Source organism: Poecilia formosa, unplaced genomic scaffold (genome assembly GCF_000485575.1).
Source record: "Poecilia formosa unplaced genomic scaffold, Poecilia_formosa-5.1.2 Scaffold60, whole genome shotgun sequence".
Taxonomy (NCBI): domain Eukaryota; kingdom Metazoa; phylum Chordata; class Actinopteri; order Cyprinodontiformes; family Poeciliidae; genus Poecilia; species Poecilia formosa.
In genome coordinates, this window is record NW_006799999.1 from 760,756 (window position 1) to 786,680 (window position 25,925).

The 25,925-nt window shown below is 39.9% G+C and overlaps 2 protein-coding genes across 2 annotated transcripts; one reads left to right on the forward strand and one right to left on the reverse strand.

The window, feature by feature from the left end:
• Nucleotides 1-6: 6 nt before the first annotated feature.
• LOC103139348 (CKLF-like MARVEL transmembrane domain containing 3) lies at nucleotides 7-8,054 on the forward strand. The gene is made up of 5 exons (XM_007553911.2): nucleotides 7-582; nucleotides 3,522-3,677; nucleotides 3,802-3,897; nucleotides 4,324-4,441; nucleotides 5,274-8,054. The coding sequence occupies exons 1-5, from the start codon at nucleotides 463-465 to the stop codon at nucleotides 5,300-5,302; spliced, it is 519 nt and encodes a 172-aa protein (XP_007553973.1). The 5' UTR covers nucleotides 7-462; the 3' UTR covers nucleotides 5,303-8,054.
• Nucleotides 8,055-8,453: 399 nt separating this feature from the next.
• cmtm4 (CKLF-like MARVEL transmembrane domain containing 4) lies at nucleotides 8,454-25,578 on the reverse strand. Its single transcript, XM_007553910.2, has 4 exons — nucleotides 24,810-25,578; nucleotides 16,132-16,308; nucleotides 9,770-9,868; nucleotides 8,454-9,480 (listed from the first exon to the last, which is right to left on the reverse strand). Exons 1-4 carry the CDS (start codon nucleotides 24,993-24,995, stop codon nucleotides 9,316-9,318), a joined length of 627 nt encoding a protein of 208 aa, XP_007553972.1. The 5' UTR covers nucleotides 24,996-25,578; the 3' UTR covers nucleotides 8,454-9,315.
• Between the last annotated feature and the right edge of the window lie 347 nt (nucleotides 25,579-25,925).

The window sequence follows — 25,925 nt, forward strand, 5'->3', positions numbered from 1 at the left end:
ATATATAAAAACATATTTTTGTTTGGAGAAAATGGATAACAATTTTCACATGATTTTCTGCATCTTGCGCATGTTTGCTACTATCTATTGAAGTCGCCCTATCAGTGACTTGTCTATATGTCTTGAAAGTTGTTTTTGTTGCTCAACTGTATGATTAAAAGATTTCCATCGTGACTTAATGGACTTTATGTTTCCTCTGAGTGTTTTTGTGGGGCTGTGCGTTCACGCAGCTGCAGCGGGCATCACGTTTCACATCTGGAGCTCACAGATGTTTCACTTTTCTTTCTTTTTTTTTTGAGCTCTAGTTCGGTTTCCGCGCTGTCATTATTTCCGTTTCCACCTCCCAGCCTCACGCCTCCAACACAGGCACAGTTTTTTTTTTTTTTCTCTTAGCCTCGAACCCCGTCGTTGTAGTTTAACTTGAAGCCTTCAGCAGTTTGGGGAGTGTTAAATCTTCCAACAATGGGGGACATCGAGGCGCCCGACTCGAGCCAGCAGCCGCGCCAGTCTGTCCTGATGTCGGTTCTTCCAAGCAAAGAGTTTGCTACTTCAAGGAAGGGAATGCTGTTGATTGCTGAAGGGGTAAGAAACAAGAGGAGCGAATGAAATCTGTAATAAACGCTGCTGTTTTGCAGCGAATACTTGCGAATGCTCAAGTTTGCACGTCTTGGGCACTTATTGCGCCAGCAGTTCTAGCAGAGAGAGGGAGAGAGAGAAAAAGCGGTTTCCACCACACATTTGGGAATTAATCAAAAAGTTATTCCTACGTCCCTACATGCTGATGTGAGTAAACTAAAGAGTCTGATAGAGATTGCTAACCTATGTTTTGGGCTGAATCCGTCAAAGATCTGTTCTTCAACTGTTTTCCTCTTATGAATAACAGTCCATAGGAAGCATCTCGAAAGTGAGTTTCAATAAAGCAGGAATTGATACGCAGTTTTGTTGGATGGGGGCGATGGGTGGGGCAGGAAATGAACATTCATGATTGAATTTTAGGCTCTTCTTGTGATAACTGCACTGCGCTGTAAGCATGTTGTTTTGTTGTCATGTGACACTGTGCTCTGGTCAGGCTTTCTGGAGATCAGTCATCCTCCCCCTCAGTCACATCCTTCACATTTTGGCCTGGAGCACAGTCTGCAAAGCTCTGCTGCAGGTCAAACTGCAATCACACACACACACACACACACACACACACACACACACACACACACACACAAACACATTAGGCTACTGCTTCACAGACAAGCTGTGATCTACATCTGTCTTCAAAAAGATGTGTCTGTAGAGGAAGTCGAGTAAGTGATCAGTTGTGTTTCTGCTGCAGAGGAGTGAATACTTCAGGGGTTTCTGACGCTCCATGGTTCTTGTATTGTGGTGATCTTCAAAGAAATTAATGCCCAGCAGGCAGATGTGCTAACAGAACACATTTAATCGTGAGTTGTTGCTGGAACTTTTCACAAAAAGTACATGGTTAGTGTTTGAAAAGAGCGCATTTTGTCATTTTAAGTTATAGGCAGTTTTTTTTTTTTTTTTTAATTAAACACGTGTGTAATTTTAAATTGGGGAAAAAAAGTTAAAAAAAATCTTGGCTGGGTCTTGTCTGTACATTGTGGTTAGTGTTTCTTACTCATTTGTGCTGGTCTGTGCTTCTTTTGTCATTAACTTGAAAGAAAACTGTGTTTCTCTGCCTCTCCATTCCTTATGTGTGACATTTACACAGACTAGCTGTTGAAAGACCCAAACAAGCCACAACATCTTTAGGCTGAACTGAAATATCTTGGACTGTTCAACGAGGACCACTTTAGTTTTTCTTCATTAAAATCGGGATTTAAACTACCCTGTTGGTGATACTTCTGCGATTGAATGTGTCTCTCCTGCAGGTTCGCTCTGGTCATCCCCAGATTCAAAATAGTTTAAGAAAAGCTAAAGGAGTTTTCATTTGAATGTTCTGTTCTATCAAGAGACGTGTTTTCTATTTTATCTCTGACCAACATGTTGTCGTTGAACTTGGATTTCTAGAGCATCTTCTGTTTTTCACAAGCTGCTTTAAGTAGGTAATGAAAACTGTCTGATAGTTTCATTCAGCCTTCTCTAAAGATTACACTGTGATGTTATTTTAATGCCTCAGTATCTCCTGAAAGAGTGGCCTGAGTGAAAGCAGATCTTAGGTCTGCCTTTCTCAACAGTATGAGACTGATAACCTGCTGAGCGTGCATTATTAGACACAGTGTCACCAAGTGGACCGTTGTGTTTTGTCATTATGTTTCCCAGATGCCATCCGACCTGATGCAGAATCAATTATTGTGCTTCTGATATGTTTGTAAAAAAAAAACAGAAATGTTTTATTATGTCTGAGACTAATTCGAAACTGAAACAAATTATTTAAAGGAAAACCTCAATGGGAAATATGTGTCATGATCTGAAGAATGAGCCGAGTTCTCATTTCTGATCCAAAGTTGACATTTGTCCGTTACATACACTCATCATAAGCACGACTGCTACATTCATTTCTAGTAATTATTATATGTCAGAGCTGACATAAATAAAAGCAGGAGAATTTACTTAAGATTTTCTCAACTCTGTGCAGGTTCATAATTATGCTGTACATACAGGCTCACAACTTGGTAAAATGCCTTTTACCAAACAGCACTTTGACCACAAACGTCGCCTGCCTCAAAAGGGAGCGTTGATGTGTGTGTGTGGGACAATTGTCTTGTCGGAATATCCAATTTTATAAAAGTTCAGAACCATCTGCCAGGTGACGACTCAATAAATTTGATACAGGTCTTTGCCTTTTTTCATTACAACAGTTGAACAAATAACAATAATTATCACTCGGCTACATGTACATGAATGTATTATGTATTAATCTCTTGTTGTAACATTTTACTCACAGGTTTGAATCTGTAACCCAACAGGAAACATGACTCGGCTTGTAGTGACGCATGCATTTCATTTTCCCTGGAAGTGATTCTTTCTACAGGAGCAACAGTTTTAGTTTATTTTTGCTCCGATCCGTCGGGTCGGAGCAAAAACAGCTGCCCAAGACAAAGACAAGATGGTCGGGGACGTTTGAGATTACAGTGTCTGCTTTCATTTACTTGCTTTCCTCTGTCCATCTCCTCGAGTCGAAGCTTCAAAGCCAAGACAGGCTCTGTCTGCTTGTAAAGTGACTAAGTCCCTGCAAAGCGTCCTCTTTCATTATTCCAGTTTGGTGTTTGCACACGCGTGTTTGTGCTGCAGGGTGGGATTCGGCGTACAAAACGTTGAGTATAAACATTGACTTAAGCCGTTGTATCTCTCAACAGGATGTGAGTCTCCAGCTGCAAGCTGCACCAGAAGTTGCAGCTTTCATCAGGCCGGAGGAGATTGAATCAAATAAAAGCTCAATTTGGATGAAGAGATAATAATCTGTTAAATTTGCCTCTGATTTTTAGCAAGAAATTTAAAAAAAAAAAGATGTACTGATTTTTCACTTGTATGTTTCGCAAGCACTGAGATTCGTTTTCTCCTCGTTGCAGGCGCTGTCCTTCATATCCTTTGTGTGTTTTGCTGCATCAGCAGCAGCAGCCTTTGTGACAGTCCCCCTGCTGGCGTTCCTGGCTTCCATCTTCTTCTTGTTTGCCTACTCTACCAAATTCAATGAGAGGTTTAAGGGCTTCTGCTTTCCTCTGATGGTGAGAGAAGTTTATTCTATCAATGTAATGGACATTTGTTTGTGTTTTTGATTGTTTTATCATTTTCTCTCTCTCTCTCTCTCTCTCTCTCTCTCTCTCTCTCTCTTTCTCTTTCTCTCTAAAGGACTTCATTAGGTGCGTGACATCCTCCATTATCTTTTTCATCATCTCCATAATGGCGGTGTCCAAATACCCAGATGGTTCCTCTAAAGCTGCAGGGGTAAGGTCTACCATTAAACCAGCACAGTATAGTCAGTGTCGTAACGTAGGACGGCTCCATACCAATCATTTAAAAGATTATCCAGGATGTCGAAGGTCTCTGCAGGCTTTGGACAGGATCTCTGGAGAGCATCAAGAAGATAGCATGTGAAACCATGTGAAAGTTCTCAGACTATTGCGCAACATTTCTGTGGTCAAATTGGGTTCGGCTTTTACCGTTGTGGCAGGAAGTCAAGATGCTTCTTGGCTGAGCCCCGTAGTGGCAGGTGGCAAAAAAACGTGCAGAATCACGTGCTTTCACAGTAAAATTTACACAAACCTGATCACCAAAAGGCGATCGAATCTGGTGAAAGGGGGGCCTTGTCAAATGCTAACAGACTTCTAGCTGTACCGGTTTGTAACGTCATCCAATGTTCTTCCATTGCAGATCTTTGGGTTTATCGCCACTATTGTTTTCGCTTTAGACTTTTATGTCATTTTCAATGAGCTTGCTGGATTTCTAAAGCAAGGAGGGGAGTCCAATGAGGAGCCTGCAGGACAGAGAGGTAACAACACAAAGCAGTGGCAAGCAAAGCAATGAACTCATATGAAAAAAATGTACAAAATGTTACATTTACCATACAATGTGCAAGTAGATAGATATGTAATACAGCTATAGTTCTTAAATATGAACTGTAGCTGAAACTAATATCCTCTGATCGCCAAAAGATTTTTACCGAACAATTCCAAATGTGTTCTTCTTATCATGATGACACATTTGATTCAGTTGAGTCTTTTTATATAATGGCAACTCAGCACAAAACCTCTCTTAAGGCACTTTATAAACAATAACAAAAATATAATTAAATCCGACAATAAGGGCAGATTTGAAGTACATGACTGGATAAGAGTATAACAATGGTTCTGGACCTGATGTCTCCCCCTAATACAGTTTCATTGGTTTCTTTACTATATTAATTACCTAAGTCATTCATAGCTGACTTGCAAATTTACTCCGCTCTAAACTCTGCATCTATGGCACTGAAATATTCATTAAATTTTGTTTTATGTATGGTTTTACTCTAATCAGACCGCATTGTTAAAATCCTGTTTTTATATATGCACATATAGGTATTAAACTATCTATCAAACATAAATATTATTAGTTTCGATTCTACCAGAGGCAAATCAGGCACATTTCCTTCCCTCTAACTTAGGGATAGGCTTTATTTTAAGCAGTTTTCATAACCCAGTTTGTACAGAGGAAATTTAAATTCGTTTTACTGTTGAGAAATATTTCATATGAAGTAGGATGCATTGTACCATTTTCTTACTTAGCTGACCTCACAGGAAGCAAATGCGGATTTACCTGACTGTTTTGTTGTTTTTGCTTTTTAGATGACTTTTCAGATTCAGACTCAGATTGAAGCTCGTAAGCAGACGTGTTCAAAGCAAGGAAGTGACCACTGCGCTGAGAAGCCACTATGAAGACCTGCAGGAATTTCATAATTTCACAAAGTTTCATTGGTACATGAAAAGCATAAATCCTGACAGGATTGTAGGAGCGGGTTAACATGCTTTTATCTGAAGTTGAGGGTCTGGAAACCATTTCTTTGTAACACATTTCTCACAGTGCTGTAAACTGGTGTTGCGTTTCTACACTTGCTAACTCTGTATTTGGTTTAGAAAAGGATGCAAGTAGTGACCTGTTCTGTTTTATTCCCAAACCTGTACTTTGCTACTAATCCACGTTTGCTTTAGGGGAAGCATTTGATTCATTCACACCATCCAATGCCTGATACAGCTGTAAAATGGTGCTGTGCTGAGTTTCTGAAACTATTTCTACGGTTAAAGAAGGATACATCACAAACATTGATTTTTGGGAAATTCTTTTTGCTTTGAGATGCAGAGGTGTGCAAAAGTCCTGAGCCAGTCCTGATTATTTTTTTGTTATATTTCGCTTTGTGCGGTGGAGACTTTGCAGCAATTTGGTAAACCTGGTTAATACATTTGCATTAAAATCTAAAAGAGAAAGACGGGGGGGAAAAAATCACAGTTACAGGGTTAACAATAAAACCCGTTATGTTTGGTTGGCTGGTTACAACTATCACATTGTGTATGTACAGTAGGTTTTTTTTATTATTTGAGGTCAATATGGGCCTGTCTTATCAATATTTGTTTGCATGTTCCTAATTAGTTATTTTTTTGATGTAATCAGAAGAAAAGAAGCTCCTAGGAAAGATGTGTCGCTCCTATAAAAATATTCACCCACTCAGACATTTCACCCTTTGAATTGCTTTTGCAAATCAAACATGATCAACAAAATTTAGATTTTCGAAGGAAATGTGTACAAAAAAAAACAATTTAATGTCAAATTGAAAACTAACCCTTGCAAATAAATAAATAAATATATATATTTAGGATAAAACAAGTTGTTGCATAACTGACTGACCCAATTCAACAGATGGGAGACACTCTGCCTGCAACAATTGTTGCCCGGGTTCTTCGTCAGTCAGTTTTAAGGGACAGTGGCATTGAGAAAGCAGTTTTTGAAGAAAACGTGTATCAAGGCTCAACCGAGTTTGCAAAAAAGGCAAACAGGAGACTCCGTGCTCAAGTGGAAGAATGTTCTTTGGTCTTTTTAGTCATCAGATAAGATTGAAGACGTTGAATAATCAGGAAATCATTTCATACTGAACGTTTTTTTAGTTTAATTATCATTATTTTGCATAACTACATTTTCAATTTGACATTAACGGCTTTTATTGTTAAAAATGTTGCCAAGAAGCAGCATTTTGTTGATCATGAGTGATTTGTGAAAGCATTAAAAATGGTGAAGCATCCAAGGGGGTGAATACTTTTCATGGACACTGTATGTACAATATATGTACAGAGACACAGCAGATCAGCTGATCCAGTTTCACCTGATCTGCCACTTCTGCCTTTTAGACCCTGAAAGGCAGAAGTTGCAGGTAAGCTGATTGAGTTTCGTAGACATGTTTTGTTTCTCGTACACACTTTGTTAAAATGTCTGTCTGTCTGATTCTAAAGTCTGTAGAGCCGCCATTGAGAAAACAGTGAGATACACTAGAGTGCCTTAGTGACTGTTTTGTGTGATATAAACTGCACTACAACATTGTCCCAGCTCTGATGATGAAAAATATGTTGTTGTTTTTGTTTGTTTTTTCTACTGCATGATTTATGCTTGAAAGATATTGGAAGATTTGCTTTTAACATATCTATAATCTTGTCAGTTTTTTTTTTTAACATGACAAGATTATAGATATTAAAAGCTTTTAATGAGTTTCAAATGATTTCTGTACTCTAAGATGTGAGAAAATGACTTTTTTCAGTATTAGCATAGTTTTTATTGCTTTCACAAACTGTTGAATATCAAATATTTTGTCTGTAATGTTTTTGTTTTTAGGCAAACTCTTCTGAATAAAAGGTTCTTTTTCAATATTTGCCGCTTTATTTAAGGGGATGCTTCCAACATTTTCAATACAAATATACAACCTGTACATGAATGGGCCCGGCATGCGCCTTTACCAGAACCACACCAAATGAAAAAAAAAAAAGAAGTGCAAAAGAATCCAGAAACAATCAGAAATCTTTTTTTGTTTTATCCTGCAGATTCTTAATAGCATAATCTAGCAAAATGCTGTACACTGAAAGAGAGGGTGAGCTGTAATCAGGCTGTTTTTAATATACAAATAGATGGCCAGCTTCATAACTAAAAAGCATAACGCACTAGTTTAACTTTGTCGCTGTAAATGAGCTTATAGCGTTACTCGAATGTAAATTTACTAATGAAGATTACAAACATAAATAGTAACATGATTGTCTTTGATGCAAGTACTTCAGTCACAAAACTAAGCCAATAGTAAATAATTATGTTAATTAAACCGTTAAAAAAAAGTCATTAAACATTCATAATGCCATTTCTGCTTTAAGCTAATTTCGAACAGTTGCACACCATCCTTGTCCGTCCTTCGAGATCCTGGACAAATCATCAGGATGTCAGATTTCCATCCCTCACGCCGCCCGTATTTAGTTGTCTCGGTGTCGTAAAAAGGAGACGCAGTTCAGATGCAAACCATTGAGTGGAGCCATTGAGTCATTTTGGAAACTAAACCTTACAGAAGTTTAGTCCAATTGTGTGCAGATTCAATAATTATATATATATATATATATATATATATATATATATATATATATATATATATATATATATAAAAAATGCTTCCTTCATCCTCAAAAGCAAAAGATGATGCTACTTTTCCAGACACATCTTCATTATCACCAGAGAAACACTGGCCAGAACAAACAAACAAAATAACATTAAAGGAATGTTAACTCTACTTTGTGCTCTGCATGCTTTAACTTTCCAACAGACGCAACAAGGAGAGACACAGCATTCAGGTCGAGGCACCCTGTGATTAAATTTAGATGCTTTCTGAGTATCACACAGGAGGAAAAAAACGGCGTCCGTACCTGAGATCCACCTTACAGCCCGAGGAGGCAGAACTAAATCACCTAAGGTCTGGATTCACAATGTGGCCTGGATATGTCAGAGTATCCTCACTGATTGATTTAATTTTAGAGAAGCAAAAATGACATTAAATATTTTGGATCAGAGGTTGCTGGGAATACATGGGTTTTTAAAAAAAATAATAATTATGATGCACTTTTATAGCAAAACACTAAAAAGTAAACAAATGTCAAGATGAGCTTGAAATCTAATATTAGAAAAAACATTTTTGGTCGTCAAACCACAAAGTTGAAACAGATTTTCTTCCTGTTGTTATTGTAGTTTTCAAGTCAAACGTTTCCAATCATTCATAAAATCTGACCTCACAGTGTTTTCAAGTTAAGAATCCCCCCCCCACTGTGCTGTCACTGTGTGACTCCTGGCAGCAAATAGTTTTACCGATTTCAGGTTACAATTTTAAAAGGCGATTATAAAGTCTGCCAAAAAAACAAAACAAACAAAAAAAAAAAAACAGTCATACTTCATCAGATATTACGTTCGACAACCAGTCTTTTCACAGGAAGAAGCTAAAAGCTGCAGGACGGAACAATAAGGGGACGACCGCAGGTGAAAGAGCTGCTTGTCCATGGAGCCCTGGTCCACAGGCATATTTCTACCACTTATCACTCACTGCCTTCAATCACAGTGAAAGACAAAAGCTTGCAAATGTCACCAGTGTCTTCCAAGACACGGAAGTGGTTCACGTCTTGAGTTCTGATCCAGCTTTTCCTGTGAAACAGTTTCATTTTGAGAAGGAATCTCAATGACTGCACAGCCCAACTCTGGCTGTTAAATGAAGCTTCATTAGGGATCACAACTTTCAGAGGTCCAAATCCCAACTGTATGCTCAACGGGCCAGAGTCGCGTCCATCTCTGTCAGCTGCCGGTGCGTAGTTCATCTGCGGGCTCTCACGCGAGCTCAGGTCGAGCCTCCATTTCTCCACGGGATGCCGTGCGCGCTCGCATGTACTCGCTGGTCTGAGCGGCCCCCTGACACCCGTTGCCACGGCGCCACCTCCGTACCGCCAGGAAGGTGTTTAGGCCGAACACACCTGTCACCAGGAAGCCGAAGACCTGCGTTCAAGTGGAAACAGGAAGCAGGAGAACAATGTCTGAATTTGAATGGGAAGCCGAATAAGTGCGTGATTCAAGACTTCTCAGTTGGCCTCTGCTGACCTTTCGCCAAGCTAACACTGTAGAACCTGCAGCTGAGATAATCCTTAGTAAGAAAATGAGAACTTTCTGAGGTAGGAGCTCATGTTTCTGCGACATAGCCGTTTATTCAAAACTGAGTGGCTTTTACTTTTTAGCCTTTAGTGAGTGCAGCTTTACAGCTGAAGGTGTATTCATCCGGGAAACTTACTACTGCTGCTTTTTCAGCTCCTGTGTCGTGGTTGATGCAGGCCAGAAGAAGGGACGAGAGAAAGAACAAAAAGGTGCTGGTAGCAGTGTTAACCAGGTCCTGAAGGAAGACACACAGACAGCAACGTCCATTATCACAAGGGATTTCTTTCACAAAGTTAGACACAAAACACCACCAGCAAATTAAAACATTTACATTTTTCATCTAAGGTCCAAGGCATTTTTCTAATTGTTTTGAACAAAGCCCTGTTTTCCTTCAAAAAAGGCAGAGCTGGTGATAACGGATGAACAGAGGTCAAAGGTGAGTTTTCAGTGTCTAGGAGTTTATGTTGAATGCTCATCCCCAAAATGATATAACCTTACTAATAACAGAGATAGGAGTTACATTTTAAGATGTTCACATCAGTTCTTTTGTAGCCGTAACTGACGCAATGCATTTTTATATTTTGTTTCTCTTTTAAATTTTGCTTTTCATCATCATCATCATCTTCTCTTCATTCCTGTTGGTTGTTTCAGACCATTACTGCGCCATTGCTGTCCGGCATGATCAGTCTGAACTCTGGTTTAGACAGACAGACGATGTTGTTCTTCATTTATCAAACTTTCACTCTTCCAACCAAGCAAACTGCTTCCTGGTGTCTAACGATGGACATGAAAACAAAAGGAGCAGGAGGTAAGAGCAGAACACAGCTAAAACATACACACCCTCTTTACACACATACTCCGCTCCCCACCCTGTTTTTATTTTTAAATAAAAGGAAAACTAATGGACGCACTCCTGTTTCATGTCCTCCTCTGCTGTTTCCAGCCAGGAAAGGGTTAATAGTGAAACCCTTAGGTTCCCGGATCTCGTGATCAGATGCATGATCGAAATCATTACAGACGTGGTCTCTCATGTGACACAACAAGGCTTAAACAATGGCAAGGTCCCACACAGTGACTGGAGTTTATACGTGAGCGCAGAAACTCACAGCCGAAAAACAAAGGGCAAAAAAAAAAAAAAAAAAAAAAAAACAGTTTACGCTCCACTGATCAGCTGTTTAATCAGTAGTCGCTTTTTCCCCACATGCAAAGTGGGACAGTAGATGAGCAACAGAGTTGTAATGCAGACCTTTGACCAAAGGATGCCCAACATGAATGTCAACACAGCAGGTTTTTCAAACAACACACACTCCCATCTACCTGCTGGATCTACCATCAGCTGCTTCTGATTAGATGTTTAGCTTCCTAAACATTCCCCGTCCAGTCACCCTGCTTTCATCTGCTGGAAAATTTGTTCACACTTTTTTTTTTTTTATTATTTGAGGTTCAGTTTTTGTGTACTTATTTTATGACTGGCCTGTGTGCCAATTGAAAACCCCCTTTCAATCAGTTCAGCTCAAGCGGCACAAGGAAAAGCCTGTTTTCATAAATGTTCTGAAATAAACAGAGATTAACTTTATGACCATTTTTCCAGAGCATTTTACAATTATTAGCTCGGCTCACTCAAGTTAGTGATTTATTTTGCCTAATAAAGTCAGGGAAGCCAACAATGTCAGCAGGTGCAGCAAATTGATTTGCATGTAATTTGTGAAGTATGAAAGCTGAAGAGAGCTGTTGACCTTTGCATGAAAAATGCTTTTTTCTTCACTTGTTTTCTTTTTGCTAGATTTCAATACCAAAAACCTTTAACAGTTTATTTTTAATCCCCCAGACAAGCAGCTTTAATTAGTCTTTATTTATCAAGAATTGATTAAAAAACAGATTCATATAGCTTTTGAAGGTTTTGTCGTTTTGACACAAAACACATTTAAATGCATTTCATTTATATTTTATGTGACCAAAACAGTAGCATATGATTTTAAAGGAAACTAGGACAGTTTTCAAAATTTTTTTTTTTTTTTTTGCAAACCCATTTTCTATGGTTTTATTAATAAGTTCTGATAAAATGAATTGCCTTCAGAAGTCACAAACCTAGTAATAAAGCTCATATGTGGGTAAGATGATCCGTGAACGCCTCAGAGCCCTGACTGAGGTTAAAACGGTAGAGATGTGCCAGTTTAATATATCCTAAAGTAAAAGAATGTGAACACGTTCACATGCTGTATGAATATTTTTAAGGTGATTTTGATAAACTGACAGCCTTAAATAACATCTAACAAGACATGGACATCATGATACTTTGGAATAGTCGAGATTTTTCCCAGAAGAAGTAGTTTCTGTACCAACTGAAAGAGTTAGTACAATTCTAACAAGTTGGCAGAACTTCATGCATTCCTCCTGCCCGGTGAACAATTCAGGACTCTATCTGTACTTTGACATGATGACCTGCTGGCAAAAGGTTGGCTATCAGTCTATCTCTGCAAAGTGAGTCTAACAAGTCTTCTTTTTTGAATTTGAAGGATACACCTGGCTTAGGTACAAAGTAAGAGACCGTTTTGTTTTTTTCCTGCAAGGCTCGTTAGCAGCTCCCTGTCATTGTACGTGGCTAGTGAGCGCTCAGGTTTGAAAGTGGAAATACTCACTGAAGTGTAACTATGGAAACCCCAACGACAGCAGCAGCAGAGCGCTGCTTATGAAATCTATTCTCCTGACAGTTTCTGCGAGCCTCACAGGGCCAGGCAGCCTTGTGCAGGAATAAAATGATGAAGGCAGTTTTTTTCTTCTTCTTCTTCTTCTTTTTTTTCTGTGTCTTATGTCTGCCTGGGTGGTGGACTTCGGCTGTCAAACCCAAGAACGCCTTTATTGGATTCCACTTCAACTAAAGTAAATAAGACATGAGAAAAGTGGTCTCTGGGCTGGACTGCTGACAGATTAACAACTGATGTTATAAATAACTAGAAACCTTCACTGAGTGTTTATTTAATGGGAACTTTCAAACAAAGAAAAAAATAACCATCTGACTGGATCTTGGACGTTGAGATAACAGACTGATATCAATGAAATGCAAATGCAGCATTTTTATCACAGTTCATGTAAAATAAAATACATGTGTTAAATTTAATACAGATTGTTTTTTTTTTACAGTTCATCTCACTGAGCATCTTGATATCCTACTAGAATGTAAGCACATTTTACATTTTAAACCTTTCGGCTGAAAGGTGTCCAAGCATTATTCAGGGTGGCTTCGGCTTGTGTACAGAAGTTGAACATTGTCATTTCATACCTTCAGCAGCTGCTATATTACTCTGGTCTGTTATTTTTCACAGCATTCTGGACATGAAACATTCACCTCAGATTCTACAAATCAATTAAACAACGAATATTAAAATAAGCTTCTGTTCCTGAATTGTGGAAGCTATTTGGCTGCTTCTTTCAGACCTGATTTCAGAATCGGTAACACGTTTTATTCTCTGCTAAAGATTGGCCAAGCCTGCAATAACTTTAGATTTTTGAAAACCCAGTTTGTTGTCTGCAACATAACTTTGATCTTTGAAATGAGTCCATAAAAAGCTTCAATGTTTGATCTGGTATCTACAATCGAGCCAGTTTAGAAGTCACAGGATCAGATTCACTAATATGTGAGGGTCAAAAATCTATTAAGATATGTAATTTTTAAATGTGACATTTCTTAGTAACTCAAAACAGAACTATCGATTAGATGGACAAAAACATAAGTTTAATTTGGCAAATCAATAACAGGAATGTTACGAAGATAAAAATCAAGGAAAGTCTAGTATGTCACAGAAATTCAGAATTTTATTGTTCAGGTAACTGAGCACTCAATTTTGTATGATTTTTGGTTCTATACTTATCCCGACATGGGGACAGGATGACTGAGGGACAAAAGATTCTGGAAAATTTCAGGAAAATTTCTGTGAGAATTTAAGGGAGTTTTATCAAAACTTTCTTCTCTTTAGGTAGCCCCAGGCTTGTGCTCTGCGCTCAAAAATGTGACTCAGTTTGACAGATCATCTCAATACACGCTGCAAGGCCTTAACACCAGCGTGGTATGCACTGTGCTATGTGCATGTGTTTGCAAAGATATACTCAAACTTGTTTACTTCCATAAATTTTTGCAAATTCCCATAAATTCCCAGTAGCTCCTGAAGAAACTTTTCCATTTTTCGGAATTTCTGAGATTTTGACTAAACTGCCTGTAAAGCAACAACAGAAACTCAAACTCAAGCAAAATAATTATAAAATGACGAATAACAGTAGCGACTCATTCTGAAATACACCGGTCTTGACCCTAAATAACTACATTGTGGCACGGCCATCGGTCTGAAACGTCCAAAGTTCAGTCATGCATTCATTTTGATTAGATGCTGCCTGTTCTCAGAACAAACAACCAGATTGCATTGGACAAACAACCAAACTATCCAAACTGCTGCTCTCTTTCTAAAAAGAGACCTCCCCCATTCTGTACCCCCCCCCCTTTTTTTTTGCTCTAATTGTGTCTGATTCCTTTAGTGTTGTCCTATTTCTTTACAGAATCTCTTTGTGTGGCACTTTTTTTTTACTATGAACTGGAAACCCCCCCCCCCCCAAATAATCTAGGTGGTCTGAACTGAAGAGCTAGATCCTCAAGTTTAACATAATCACTGGTAATGATCAAATGACTTCACAGGAAAGTCCCGAGATTCAATTAATTTCCTTGTGGAAGGAGTCAGAGTCAGTCAAGGCCCGCCCTCTTGGCTGACAAATTAGTCACGAGAGACGAATTGAAACAATAAAATCCCGCAGCACAATTAAAACCCTCGACCGAACCATGCACCAGCTCAGCACCGCACGAGACTACTGTGAGAGCAGTTGGGGAAAACAGGGAAGCAAAGCAGGAGGGAAACTGTTGGTTAAGTCTGAGAAATGTGCATTCGTAGTGAAATTCCCAGCGGCCTAATGTGACGGAGGCAGCTTTGAACTTTGCAGACGTTCTCGGCATGAGGCTGAGCCGACATTCAGCAGCGCAGCTGAGCTTTCTGGGCTGGTGTGACACAAGGGTTTGGAGCTGCAGCAGAACTTGTGGAATCTGGAAAGCAGCATCTACAACAATGAAGAAGCTTCGACACATTTTCTTCCCCTCACTTTTCCTAAATAATAATGCAGCCACAAGTCAGCCCACTTCAGAGTGAAGTATTTAAAGTTGCACAGTTTGAGACACGATTTGTGTAGTTTTCATATTCAGTAACTATTTGTTTCATTTTTGATCAGAAAAAAGGCAAAACAAAACAAAATAATTTCATTTGAACAAGGCACAGAAGATGAAAAGTGAAAAGTCTCAACATGAGGATTTTAGATCGTGTGCACCGCAGTGGTCAAAGATGTTGGGTAGAAATTCTTAAATCAGCGCTTTTTAATTCACTGTGGCCTCTCAAAAGTCTGTAAAAGAGCTTTGGTTGCACTGCTTCCAAAAGAGCTGGAGCCAAAGCCCACCTTCTCCTCATGTTTGAGGTGGAACACTACACAAGAAAAACCATGAGGGAATCTGATACCTGTGGTTGGGTTTGGACATCTGACTTCACTGCATTGCCACGATATTCGCTGTAAGCTGTGTGACCCCTGAAAATACTGTTTTGCAACGTGGCCAGGGTCTGCAAGGAGAACACCGACCGGCTCATTTGCTCACAGCTGACGAAGCAAGTCGTCAAACTGCAGGCTCTCTGGATCAACGGCTTGCTGCAAGAGTTAAGCCTTACTGCCTTGCTACGTGCAGGACTCCAACAACACGATCCGTTCTTGGAAGTAAAACTTGAGTAGTGCAGTTTCTACTCTGAAAATATTTCAAAATCTTCCTTTAGGTTTGTCAGAGGAGGTCAGAAGAGTACATTTTTCTTAATTTTTGCAGCCTTGCCTTTGGACTGTATGGGTGAAATGTCTTGCTTATCCTCCCATGAGCTATGATAACCGCAACAAACAAACAAAAGTGCCATTTTATAGCATAATCAAGTAACTATGTTGTTATAAAAATCCCATAAATCAAATATGAATTAAAATAAATTTTACTTCCTAATTTAGTGCCTTGAAATTGGGCCTCTGTCTCGTTAAAAACTCCTGCCCTTTCTGAAACTCCTCCTTCAGGAAGTCATCACAACAGCGCTCCTCTATTAACCCTTCGACAGCGTTTTTACCAGCACTGAGAAGGAGCTCCTACAACGAGCTCAGCAAATGTGAAGTTCCACCAAGTGTTTGCTAATTGCTGCTGGCTAGTCTGAAGGAGCTGAGTGGGGCAGTCGCAGACGAGCGGCGCTCTGTGATGCAGAAGCTCGAATGATAGGACAATTCAGCTCCGAAGAGGATTCGCATCACGGGAGACTAATATGCCATTTTGAACACAATAAATGTATCACTGTTTACAGCAAGTAGCCTTGCTGCTTTAAGATCAATAGAGCTACCTTAATCGTCAGAACCCATCAGACTGGTGCGTACTCCCACCTCGGTACGTACCGTCAGGTTCCAGTTGACTTGGGGAACCTTGATGTGGAGATTGAGGCAGAAGATCAGGAGAAGGACTCCGGTCACCACGAAGGCACTGCAGCTGACAAACTCAAATAAGTAGACCCCTCCACAGGGAGAGCACATCATGATGGTCTCTATGCAGATAAAACTGATGAGTGACAGGACCTGCAGAGATCGGAAGAGCAGAAAGTAAAGTTTAACACTGCACATCCTGGGCGTGTTTGTGGTATTAAAACGCTATGAAAAATTAGCACAGAACTAATAACACTGTTTACCATACATTTGATTAAAATCCATGCTGAACAAATGTTTGAAATAGAAAGACAAGACTACATCACTCTTTAGTGAAGAGATTCTTAGTGGTTATGCTGGTCTAAAGCATGAAGGTCACTTTATGTTCAACATTTGACGAGACTGCGCTGGAATCCCAAACTTGCGAGTCCTATGAATAGACTAAAATGACCATAAGCTTTTCTCATGAGAGCTGCTGCTGCTGCTGCTGCTGCTGCTGCTGCTGCTGCTGCTGCTGCTGCTGGCAGCCTGGGACGACGCCTGACTGCAGCCAATTTCCATCAACAAACCACAAAATGGGAAAGAAATTCTGCTCTTTAGGAGTTTCTATGCCATCCAGAGCCCCAAAAGACACACAGATTACAGATTAGCTTTAACATACAGGAAAACCAGGAGACATAACAGCCGCGAAGGAAGATGCATATTTTGGACCTAAAACAGCTCAGCTAACATACACAGAAATCCTATTAAATCTATGCGAGAACAGTTCATTTGGATTTAACTTCACTTTTTTAGAAATTTGTCATATTTAGACTGTATTACATGTTTGATGTGTTTTACCAAGCACCATATTTCCACTAGCAGTGCCCACGGTTTTTAAAGAAGTGCTTGACAGCCGTTACATGCATCTATGTGACAAATGCTTGGTAGGTTTTCCAGGGAAAAGCATTTCTGTCCTTCCGTCACATCTGTAAGCAGGTCCTTGTGAGCGTGGCGTCATAAACGTCTTGAAAAATCTGAAGGTTTCTTCTAAAAATCTGACACTTTGTGACAGAAAACAGAAAATAGGAAACGGATCACTGTTTGGTCCTCTAGCTGGATAATGATTGAACCCCCACTTCCCCCCACCCAAAAAAAAAAACAAAAAAAAACATGACCAAAACAAGACAAAAATATTTCAGTCACAAAATCAAAGACTTTGTTCTATGCCCACCTTTGCCTTCAGACCTTCACCTTGTGGGGTGAGCTGATGAAAAGAGAGAATGAGAGGAGTACAGGCTGTCCAAAGAAAAGTGAACAAAGAGTCCTCTCTTTATGTTGCAGCCTTTTTACAGGAGAAAATAAGAGCTCTCATGTTGGCAAAGGGGACAATGGACAGTATTAACAGTAGGGATGATTACGACATTTTGATAAAAGCAAAAAGATCTATATTTTTCCCCCTCAATAAACGTAATTTGAATTATAGGTTGATTTTGTGTGTGTGCGTGCGTGTGCGTGTGTGTGTGTGTGTGTGTGTGTGTGTGTGTGTGTGTCTGTGCATGTGTGTGTGATATTTAGCCACGGCAGCAAATGATTCATTTAATCTAAGTTGTACGTGTCAGTAAGTTGTGAAAGACTCCTCTTGTTTGCTGCGACAATCCTGCAGATTACTAATGCAAGATATGCAAGTAAATGTTTCTCTTTGGGAGTGTTGTAGAAAATACATTTTAGTAAATAACTGCCTTAGGGGAAATTTTAAAGCACATGACTAAGCCTGACGTTTTTATAGGCACTCAGCTGCCCCATCTTGAAAGGAGACTCAAGCAAAATTGATCAATTATGGCAGTTTGCTCCTGGTAATTTTACCGCCATTTTAGATGCCACCATGTGTAAATGTGAAATATGTGGCTTTAAAAGGATGCGTGTCATCCTAAAGAAGCCTTCAGCATCAGATTATCGATTAATGATTGATAACATGGATGATGACTTTATGGTTTAATGTGTTGTCAAACAGGAACTAATGAACCTTCAAACTACAGAAAAGACAGTACGTGTACATAAGATATTGGTACTGACAACCCGGCAGCAACCTTAGGATTGACTGAGCACAATTAACATTCAGACTTGCAACAAGCTGTGCTGAAGAGCAGCATATCTACAGGAAACGTCTTCCTGTTTGCCGCAGAGCAGGCGCAACGGGGGAATTGCACAGATGGGAGATCAGGAATGTGCACAGTTTATCTTTTTCAACTTATGATTGGAATAAAAAGAATAAAAAACCTGAGGTGGATGTGTGGGCGAAACAGGACGCTAAAAAAAATTGTAAATGGGTAAACTGTCAGATCTGTAAAAACTAATTCAATTCCATGATAAGTCTTGTTTCTCAACACTTCTTACAAACTAATGGTCCCAATAGCAAGGAAAGCTATTTTTTTTATTAACATTTCATAAATGTAAAAAATTGGAACTAAAGTTGACATGCAGTTCAATTTGTTTGAAAGCTGTGAAATACCCATTTAGTTTAACTATGAAAAGCAATCAGAAATTCACACACCAGCTAGTTCATTCAGGCCTAATTAACAGACTGTCTATGTGAAGCGATCGTGCTGCTCTCTGACACTATGGCATCCTGGGCAGTGAGCCACACCACCCATCTGAAAAACAGTCGCTGACTGTCACCCCCTGTTTATATCACGGACGTTTACAATAGGAGACTCGGATCATATAAGGCTGAAGAAGAAAATGTTTCATCACTGTTATTTGGAAAGACTGTTTCCGAGATTTCAAAACTGGGACTTTAGTTTGTTGAATATCACTCTTTTTTAAAAGATGACACTAACAAAAACAGCCCTTTTTCTGAAGCAACTGCATATTAAACCAATAAAAAGAAAAAGAAAAAAATAATATAATATGCCCATCGGTGCAAAAAAGTGAAAAAAACGTTCTCAGCCAACAATTGTGAGAATAAAGGGCTCCTTTAGCACATGTGTTCGGGCCTGAAGTTGTGTGTGTAGTTGGACGGCAATCCGTCTGTGACTGCAGCATTAAGTGCAGGCAGAGAAAAGTGGAGAGCTGCTTGAGCTGAGAGATGATGTCATGTCTCAAGAGGAAAGCATATTGCTTCCACAAGGTCTCTGTGTAGCAGGTGTCAGGCGATCGCAGGAGAGGTGGAGGAGGAGTACAAGGACCATGCTAAATTATATTATAATGATTTTCATATCGACCTTCACTGATATGCAGCCTCCTTTCATCATGATTATCCACACCAGCTGTCTCCTTCTTGCCTCCTGTACTTGAAGGCATGTACTAATCTGCAGGATTAAACACACTAGTTGTGTATATAGACGCATTGGAAGCCGATCCCCTTGTTACACACCATCTGTTATGAAGAGGTCTTACTCTGCAGGCTAAGCTACATCACAGGCTCTGCACCTCGATGGGCTGGGACGATGTTCTTCAGCTCTTATTGAAGATAAGAAAGCTGGTAAATTCAGTGTGTTTCAGTGCATATTTAAGGCCTCTGAAAATGAAAGTTTAGTCAGAGAAGTCTCTCTCATTGTAACTAGTGATATCAGAGCTATACGATATCAGAATTTGTGGAAATACCATCTCAAACAATATTTTCAGTGGTGTCTGTTTTGCCATGAGGGTTCCAGCTCAGTGGGAGCACTGTCAGGCTCTGAGGGGTTTCAGTTTCTTAACAGTGTGTGTGTAGGGACACGTGGCGAATATTGGCTTGTTGACCCAGTCACAGCACAAAGACAAAGAGAAGCCTGCTGACACGCCAGTCACACCCTGGTCAGATTACATCAGTCAGCCCGGGTCAGGTTCAGTCCGTGTATTCATCTTAGGAAGACCAGAGAGGTCGAGGGGATTGTTGAGCATCTTGGTGCAGATGCATTTCAATTGCTCTAGACTAGCATGATGACGTGTTGATTAGTTTAGCTGTTTGAGCATCAAGCCAGACAACCAGCACCATTAGCGCAGAGGCAGTTTTCAGTATGAGCTCTGTGGCTCATCACCCTGGGTGGCTCAGCCAGGGGGCGCCACCAACACTACCAGTTACTTCCTGAATGAGTTTTCTGTTGCTTATTTGCATGTGCAGCAAGTGGAGAGAAATGATAAGCTAACATCATCGTTTCATAGTCAAGTAGTCGTAACTTTAACATCCTTAGAGGGGTTAAACCTGAACTGGATCATTCTATATCAAACATAGACCCTTTTAAATATTCAAATTCTGGAAGGAATAGTAACTTGGGGGACAATGAAGTGACTTCCCCAGGGAACCACTGATGCAAGTACCACCACTGCTTTTATATGTGGTAGGTTAAAACAGGGCCTAGCTAAAGTGATAATTAGGTATTGTTACTAATGTGCTGCTGATGCTTTTCAACTGAGACGTTTTTAATGATGTAACATGAAGTTCATAAAGGCTCTTTACTGCAGACCTGCAGTCTATGCTGTGGTTTCACAACCGGTTATGCAAATACACACAAATACTCTCTGGTCGGCTTCATAAAGCAGCATCTACATTAAATGCAGGTTCGGTCAATGAAACCTCAGTGAAAGGAAAAAATGCTAAGTTATTAGTAAACGTTGCTGATTGCTCACTGAGCATTCCAAGATACTCTTTCATTTCGCTTGCTACGTTAGCAGAGTCAGTTCCTGCATGAACGTAAGTATGGCTGCTCACGTTATCTCCTTCTAGAGCCTCTCCTGTTTGTCTCTGCATCAAGAAAGTTTCAGGAAATGTAAAAGTCCTAATAGGCTGCACATTAAATACAACTAGATGTACACTCGGGGTATTTGGCATTCAGAAAATATTGTGTAAACCACAGAAACAGTGCTATGAATGTAGGTTTGAAAGAATGCTACCATAACATTGCAAAAGTACAGTAGTCGCATCAGGAAAATATCACTAAGGCAGCTTTTTCCACTGACTCAACATTAATTAATCAAACAAAGCACTATACACAAGTGATAGCATGAGTTTTCCGATGTGTCTGTAGTCACTATTATACAGCATTATGAAAAGTTTTGCACAAAAGAAAAATAATTCTTCTGGGGTTGCATGTCATGAGGAAAAGGCTTTCGTTTGCAAACACTGAAACTCCCTCTACATTGCAATAGTTATATTTATTTGATTGATTTTAAAAACAGATTTGTTTATTTATTTATTTTATAACTCCTTGTGTAAAAAGTCTGAGTCTAATACACGTTTATTTGAAACAAGTCATTAGGAAGTAGCCACTGAAATGGGGAGAGGACGAGGCTTTCCATCACACTCCTTTCTCAGCGCAAAAGGTTGAAAACCAGACGAGTTTATGATTCATAATGCAGATTCACGATTCATATTCCGCCATGCCTAGTAAATAAATACTTTTTATTTTGTTCTGTGGGGATGGTAATGACTTCCTCTTGTAACTGTATAAAGTTTACTCATTTGAACATGACACAGCCATTTCCTGCTCAAGGATCTCTTTCCAAAGCACAGCACAGTCCTGCAGGTCATTACACGCAGCCAGCTCTGCATTGTCTGATCTGAGCTCTAACATGGTCATCATGCAGCCTTGGACTGCTCACAGAGAATTGAAATTACAGGTCGATGGAGCTATTAGCGCTTGGCTAGAAGTCGGTAAGGCTCCTCGGAGATGCTGAGTGTAGTCTTGAAAGACTTTCATTGGTCCTCTCTTTGTCGGTGGAGGACAAATATGACCACCTCAGCTGGAAAAATCATTATCGCAGCGGAACAAGCCACTGACACAAAAAAGACAAAAGTGTAGCAGGAGGATAAAAAAAGTATCCATAAAAAGTATTAACAACCCCAGAGTTTTATCACATTATGCCACATTACAAGCTTAAATACATTTTATATTTCCTGATAGACCAACAGTGGAAGGAAAGCAGTTCATTATTTTCAATAATTTTGAAGGGTTTTTTTTTTTACATATAAAAGTGGGTTTCAACTTTGTATTCAGCTCTTTTTACTCTGATACCCCTGAATAAAACTTAATATCCAGTGAAACAGCCTATTTACAGGACAAGTACCAGTCCTGCAGTCTGTCTTTTATGAAAGAATAGCAAGAGTGTTGACTTGTTAAAAGAATGCCAAAAGATTTCCCCTCCACAGTTCGCCAAAAGCTACGTGAGGGCAAAGAAAATATATGACAGATTATTCTCCTGTGAATAAAAAAAACATAACTTTTTGTTCTGCATGAAAAAAAACACGATGTTGTGGAAACACCCTTACAACACCAAACACCATGAAATATGATCATCATAACGTTGCGGGAACTGTGAAGCTGGGTACAGTTTAAGGGAAGCCAAATGGGGCTAAATAAAAGGTGCAGTCCAGCAAGAAAACATGCTAGATGCCAAAAAGACAAATAACATCAGCGTATAGCTAGGGCTTCCACGGAATGGTTTATATCAGAGTATTTTCATGCGTTAGAATTTCCTAGTCTAACTCCAGTGTTTAACCCTGCTGAGAAATTTTGGACGTGACATTTGACAGTTTCCATCTGACTACACTTGAGCTATTATGAGAGGAAGAACAGGCCAAAATTTCATTCATTAGATGTGCAAAGATAGTCATGACACCACAAGCTGTGACTGCAACAAAAGGTGGTTAAATTAGAGGACTCTATAGTGTTGCAATTCTCACACCGCATTTGTAAAAACTTATTTTTATTTCTCTCCATAGTAAGCCATTCTCTTGGGTTGGCCACAGAAAAATCCCAGCTTTTGTTTGTAATATGACAAAATGTAAAATATCCCCATAGGTATGAAAACGTTTGGACTGCAGGACATTAGGTAAGTTTAACTGCATCTACCTAAAAGTATTTTAGGGGATTATAGCTACAGGTAAAGGTTTTCAAGCTAGAACGTGCAGCTTTACAACATTTTGGGAGCAGATTGTTATTCTAAAACTGACATTCTGCACTTTCGAATCAAACGGATAATAAAGAGATTACAAGATTATCCAACTTAAGGCATCGATAAATAAACCTCTAATCTTTATCTGATTTATAGATAAAAACAAAACAAAGACCATCACAGAGCATGATGTGTTTTGGACATGTTTACAGAGCAACAAAGTGGGAGTTTTGACTTTTGATGCATCATTTAATGAACAGAAATAAAAGTCAGAATTTTCAGTACTAAACCCGTTGTAGCTAATAAACGTTTGGGAGAATAATAGCCTACCAAATACAGCGGATCTTTTCAATTGCAATAAATTGCTTTGGCTATTATAATTCAATATATTTTTTGCAGTTCTTACTGAAGCCAAATGCATTTACAAATGTTAGAAAAGTTACCAATCACAGTGATGAGACCCTCTTAGTTAAATCTCTCTTTTACCAAATCCAGACAAGGCATAAAGTTTGTATCTTATAATAATGAAGGACTGGACCTCAGTGTAGGCTTATACTGCTAAATAAGTATTATGGTTGCCTTTCAGTGCATGAGTTTATATTGACATTATTTTTGGCATGCAAAAAAAAAAAATCCATAGCGCTTTCTAAGTCCTGCTTGTCTTGATAGAGAGGATGTTTGCTGCTCATACATATTTATGCACAATTCTGGGCAATACATAATAACTGTGCATCCAAGCACGGCCCCACTTGAGTCTGCCATTGCAGTCCATTACCACTTAAGCATTTCTAGCTAAACAAAATAAACTGATGTCTTGTGCTGCAGCTGAGTCAAAATCAGGTGGTATTTGAGCATGAATCTACTCAGCAAGCTCCAAACTTCTCCCACACTGATGACAGATGGCTTCCTATACTACCTTTCCCACATGCACAAAGGTAAACACCGCAGGTGCGTGCAACAGCTGAGACTTTCTGTAATCCTCACGCACACTCCAGCAGGCTGCCAGAGAATTTAAGCGTTTCGGGGGGTTTTTGGTTTTTTTTTTACTGTAAGCCAAGCTCTAAAAGTGAACAAAAGACGGCTGCACCAACCGTTTGGTTATTTAGGTCACTTGTTTTGTACGTAAACACTGACTGAGGTAATTACTACTCCATGTTTCCTGTTTTGGACACACAACACTTTATGTGCACAAGTGTGTGCTGTTTCGAATTATCTGGCACCAGAAGAAGAGAAATGGTCAGGCCTTAATAAATATTTCCTCCACTGCTGAGTTTTATCAGATCTTTGGGAGAACTCGTTTTTTTTTTACCTCTGATCACAGTTCAGACGTTTGGTTACAGCACACTGGTCTACAAAAGTATTTCTGGGGACACTAACAAACAGTTTCCCCACCAAATGTTATCAAACTAAGTCCAGCTTAACATTGAGGGAAAACCTAACAATAAAAGCCTTACATAGATATGGGGAAATTGTTAACAGTAGTTCCATGATGCTGCAAAGTGACCTCTGCTTCTTCGTGGGTTGGTGATCCTGATGTGGGTAGTTCTGCGTGCTCTTGTTATTCCACAAATTCTTTTGGCAATTAAGCTTTGAGTTGATCGCATGTGTAAGATAAATAATTCATAAGAAATGTGACAAGGAAGCATTGCATTCTTTCAGTCATACTTAAAAAAAAAATCCTATAAAGATGGATGCTTCATCCAACTTCAGTGCGTTATTGGCTTATGTCGTGCGTCATAGTTTGATATATTCAGATACACATCTGTGAGCGGCGCAGCTCAATGTTTGCTTGAACTCACCACTTCCACCGCCTTCAAAATCCCGAAGTAGGACACGAGGTACTCCATGTCGCACCTCATCGCCCCCAAAACGTTGCGCGAAAGGACGGGCTCCGTGGTGGGCTGGTACGGGCTGCTGGCCCCGGAGATCATGGACGTGTTGGAGGCCTCGCCGTCAAAGCCCTCGGTCTCCTCCGTGGTCCTCATTGTGATATTGGGAGAGGCTGGACCCTTAGCAGCAGAACTGTTTACTCACAGCATAAAAAGAGGGGGAAACGCGCGGCGGTGACAGCACGCCAGGCGTTTACGTTGCGGCGCAGGCTGTGTGGCGAAGAGCAGACTTTGTTTCATGCAGGCTAGAGGTGGACGGAGAGAACAAACCAGAAGGTCCGCTTATCATCGCCTCATCCTGGGGCAGATGCTCTGGAACACGACGCGCAGGCAAAGCAAGCTGCAGCGTTTCCTCCTTCTGGCTGAGGGATCCGCACTTATTCCTTGGGTCACTAGTTCGAGTCCGAGTGTTCGTTTAGTCCGGGCGAGGTTGGTTATTATTCAGGTCACGCCTAATGTGCCTCATATAAGCGAGAAAAAAAAACATCCGATAAATTTGGTGCTGAAGAATGCTAAGAGATCCCCGTTGCCTTCCTAACTAACTCAATTACAGAGGCGCGCAACGATTTGGTCGCCGCTTTGCTTGCTATGGATGGAAAGCCAGCTTGTCCCCGCCCCTCTGAAAATCTGCACATTCTTGAGTAGGCTCAGTGCCCGTTTTATTCCCAAACAGCCTGTAAAACCATTTCAGTCTGAATCACGTCGAAGGAGCCGAGCATAGCTGCAGACTATTATCTCTCTACTAAACTATCAGTTTGATTCTGGAGTCTTTTGCCCCCAGTTCTTTGTCCTTTGAACTCTTTGTGACTCCCAGTTTAATGGCAATATCTGTGGGGCCTACTAAGCAAAGAGTAGATTTCATGTAATACTTGAAAACAACTACATTTTCCTCTATACAAGTTGGTTTCCCTCCAATACGTTAAAGTAAGCAATCGTCGGCACACCACACTTAAAGAATTTAAATAGTCTCAAATTTCTCATTGAAGTTCAGTTTGCTTGCGCTTTTCTGCCATCTCGTGGTGAAAG

Excerpts from the sequence above, each read along its gene's own strand:
- LOC103139348 (XM_007553911.2), top strand. The coding sequence starts at position 463 with ATGGGGGACATCGAGGCGCCCGACTCGAGCCAGCAGCCGCGCCAGTCT. Across the intron at positions 3,678-3,801 it reads GCTTCTGCTTTCCTCTGATG|GACTTCATTAGGTGCGTGAC; the intron begins GTGAGAGAAGTT and ends TTCTCTCTAAAG. Across the intron at positions 4,442-5,273 it reads GGAGCCTGCAGGACAGAGAG|ATGACTTTTCAGATTCAGAC; the intron begins GTAACAACACAA and ends TTTGCTTTTTAG.
- cmtm4 (XM_007553910.2), bottom strand. The coding sequence starts at position 24,995 with ATGAGGACCACGGAGGAGACCGAGGGCTTTGACGGCGAGGCCTCCAAC. Across the intron at positions 16,309-24,809 it reads TTTTGAAGGCGGTGGAAGTG|GTCCTGTCACTCATCAGTTT; the intron begins GTGAGTTCAAGC and ends CGATCTCTGCAG. Across the intron at positions 9,869-16,131 it reads AAGTCAACTGGAACCTGACG|GACCTGGTTAACACTGCTAC; the intron begins GTACGTACCGAG and ends GTCTTCCTTCAG.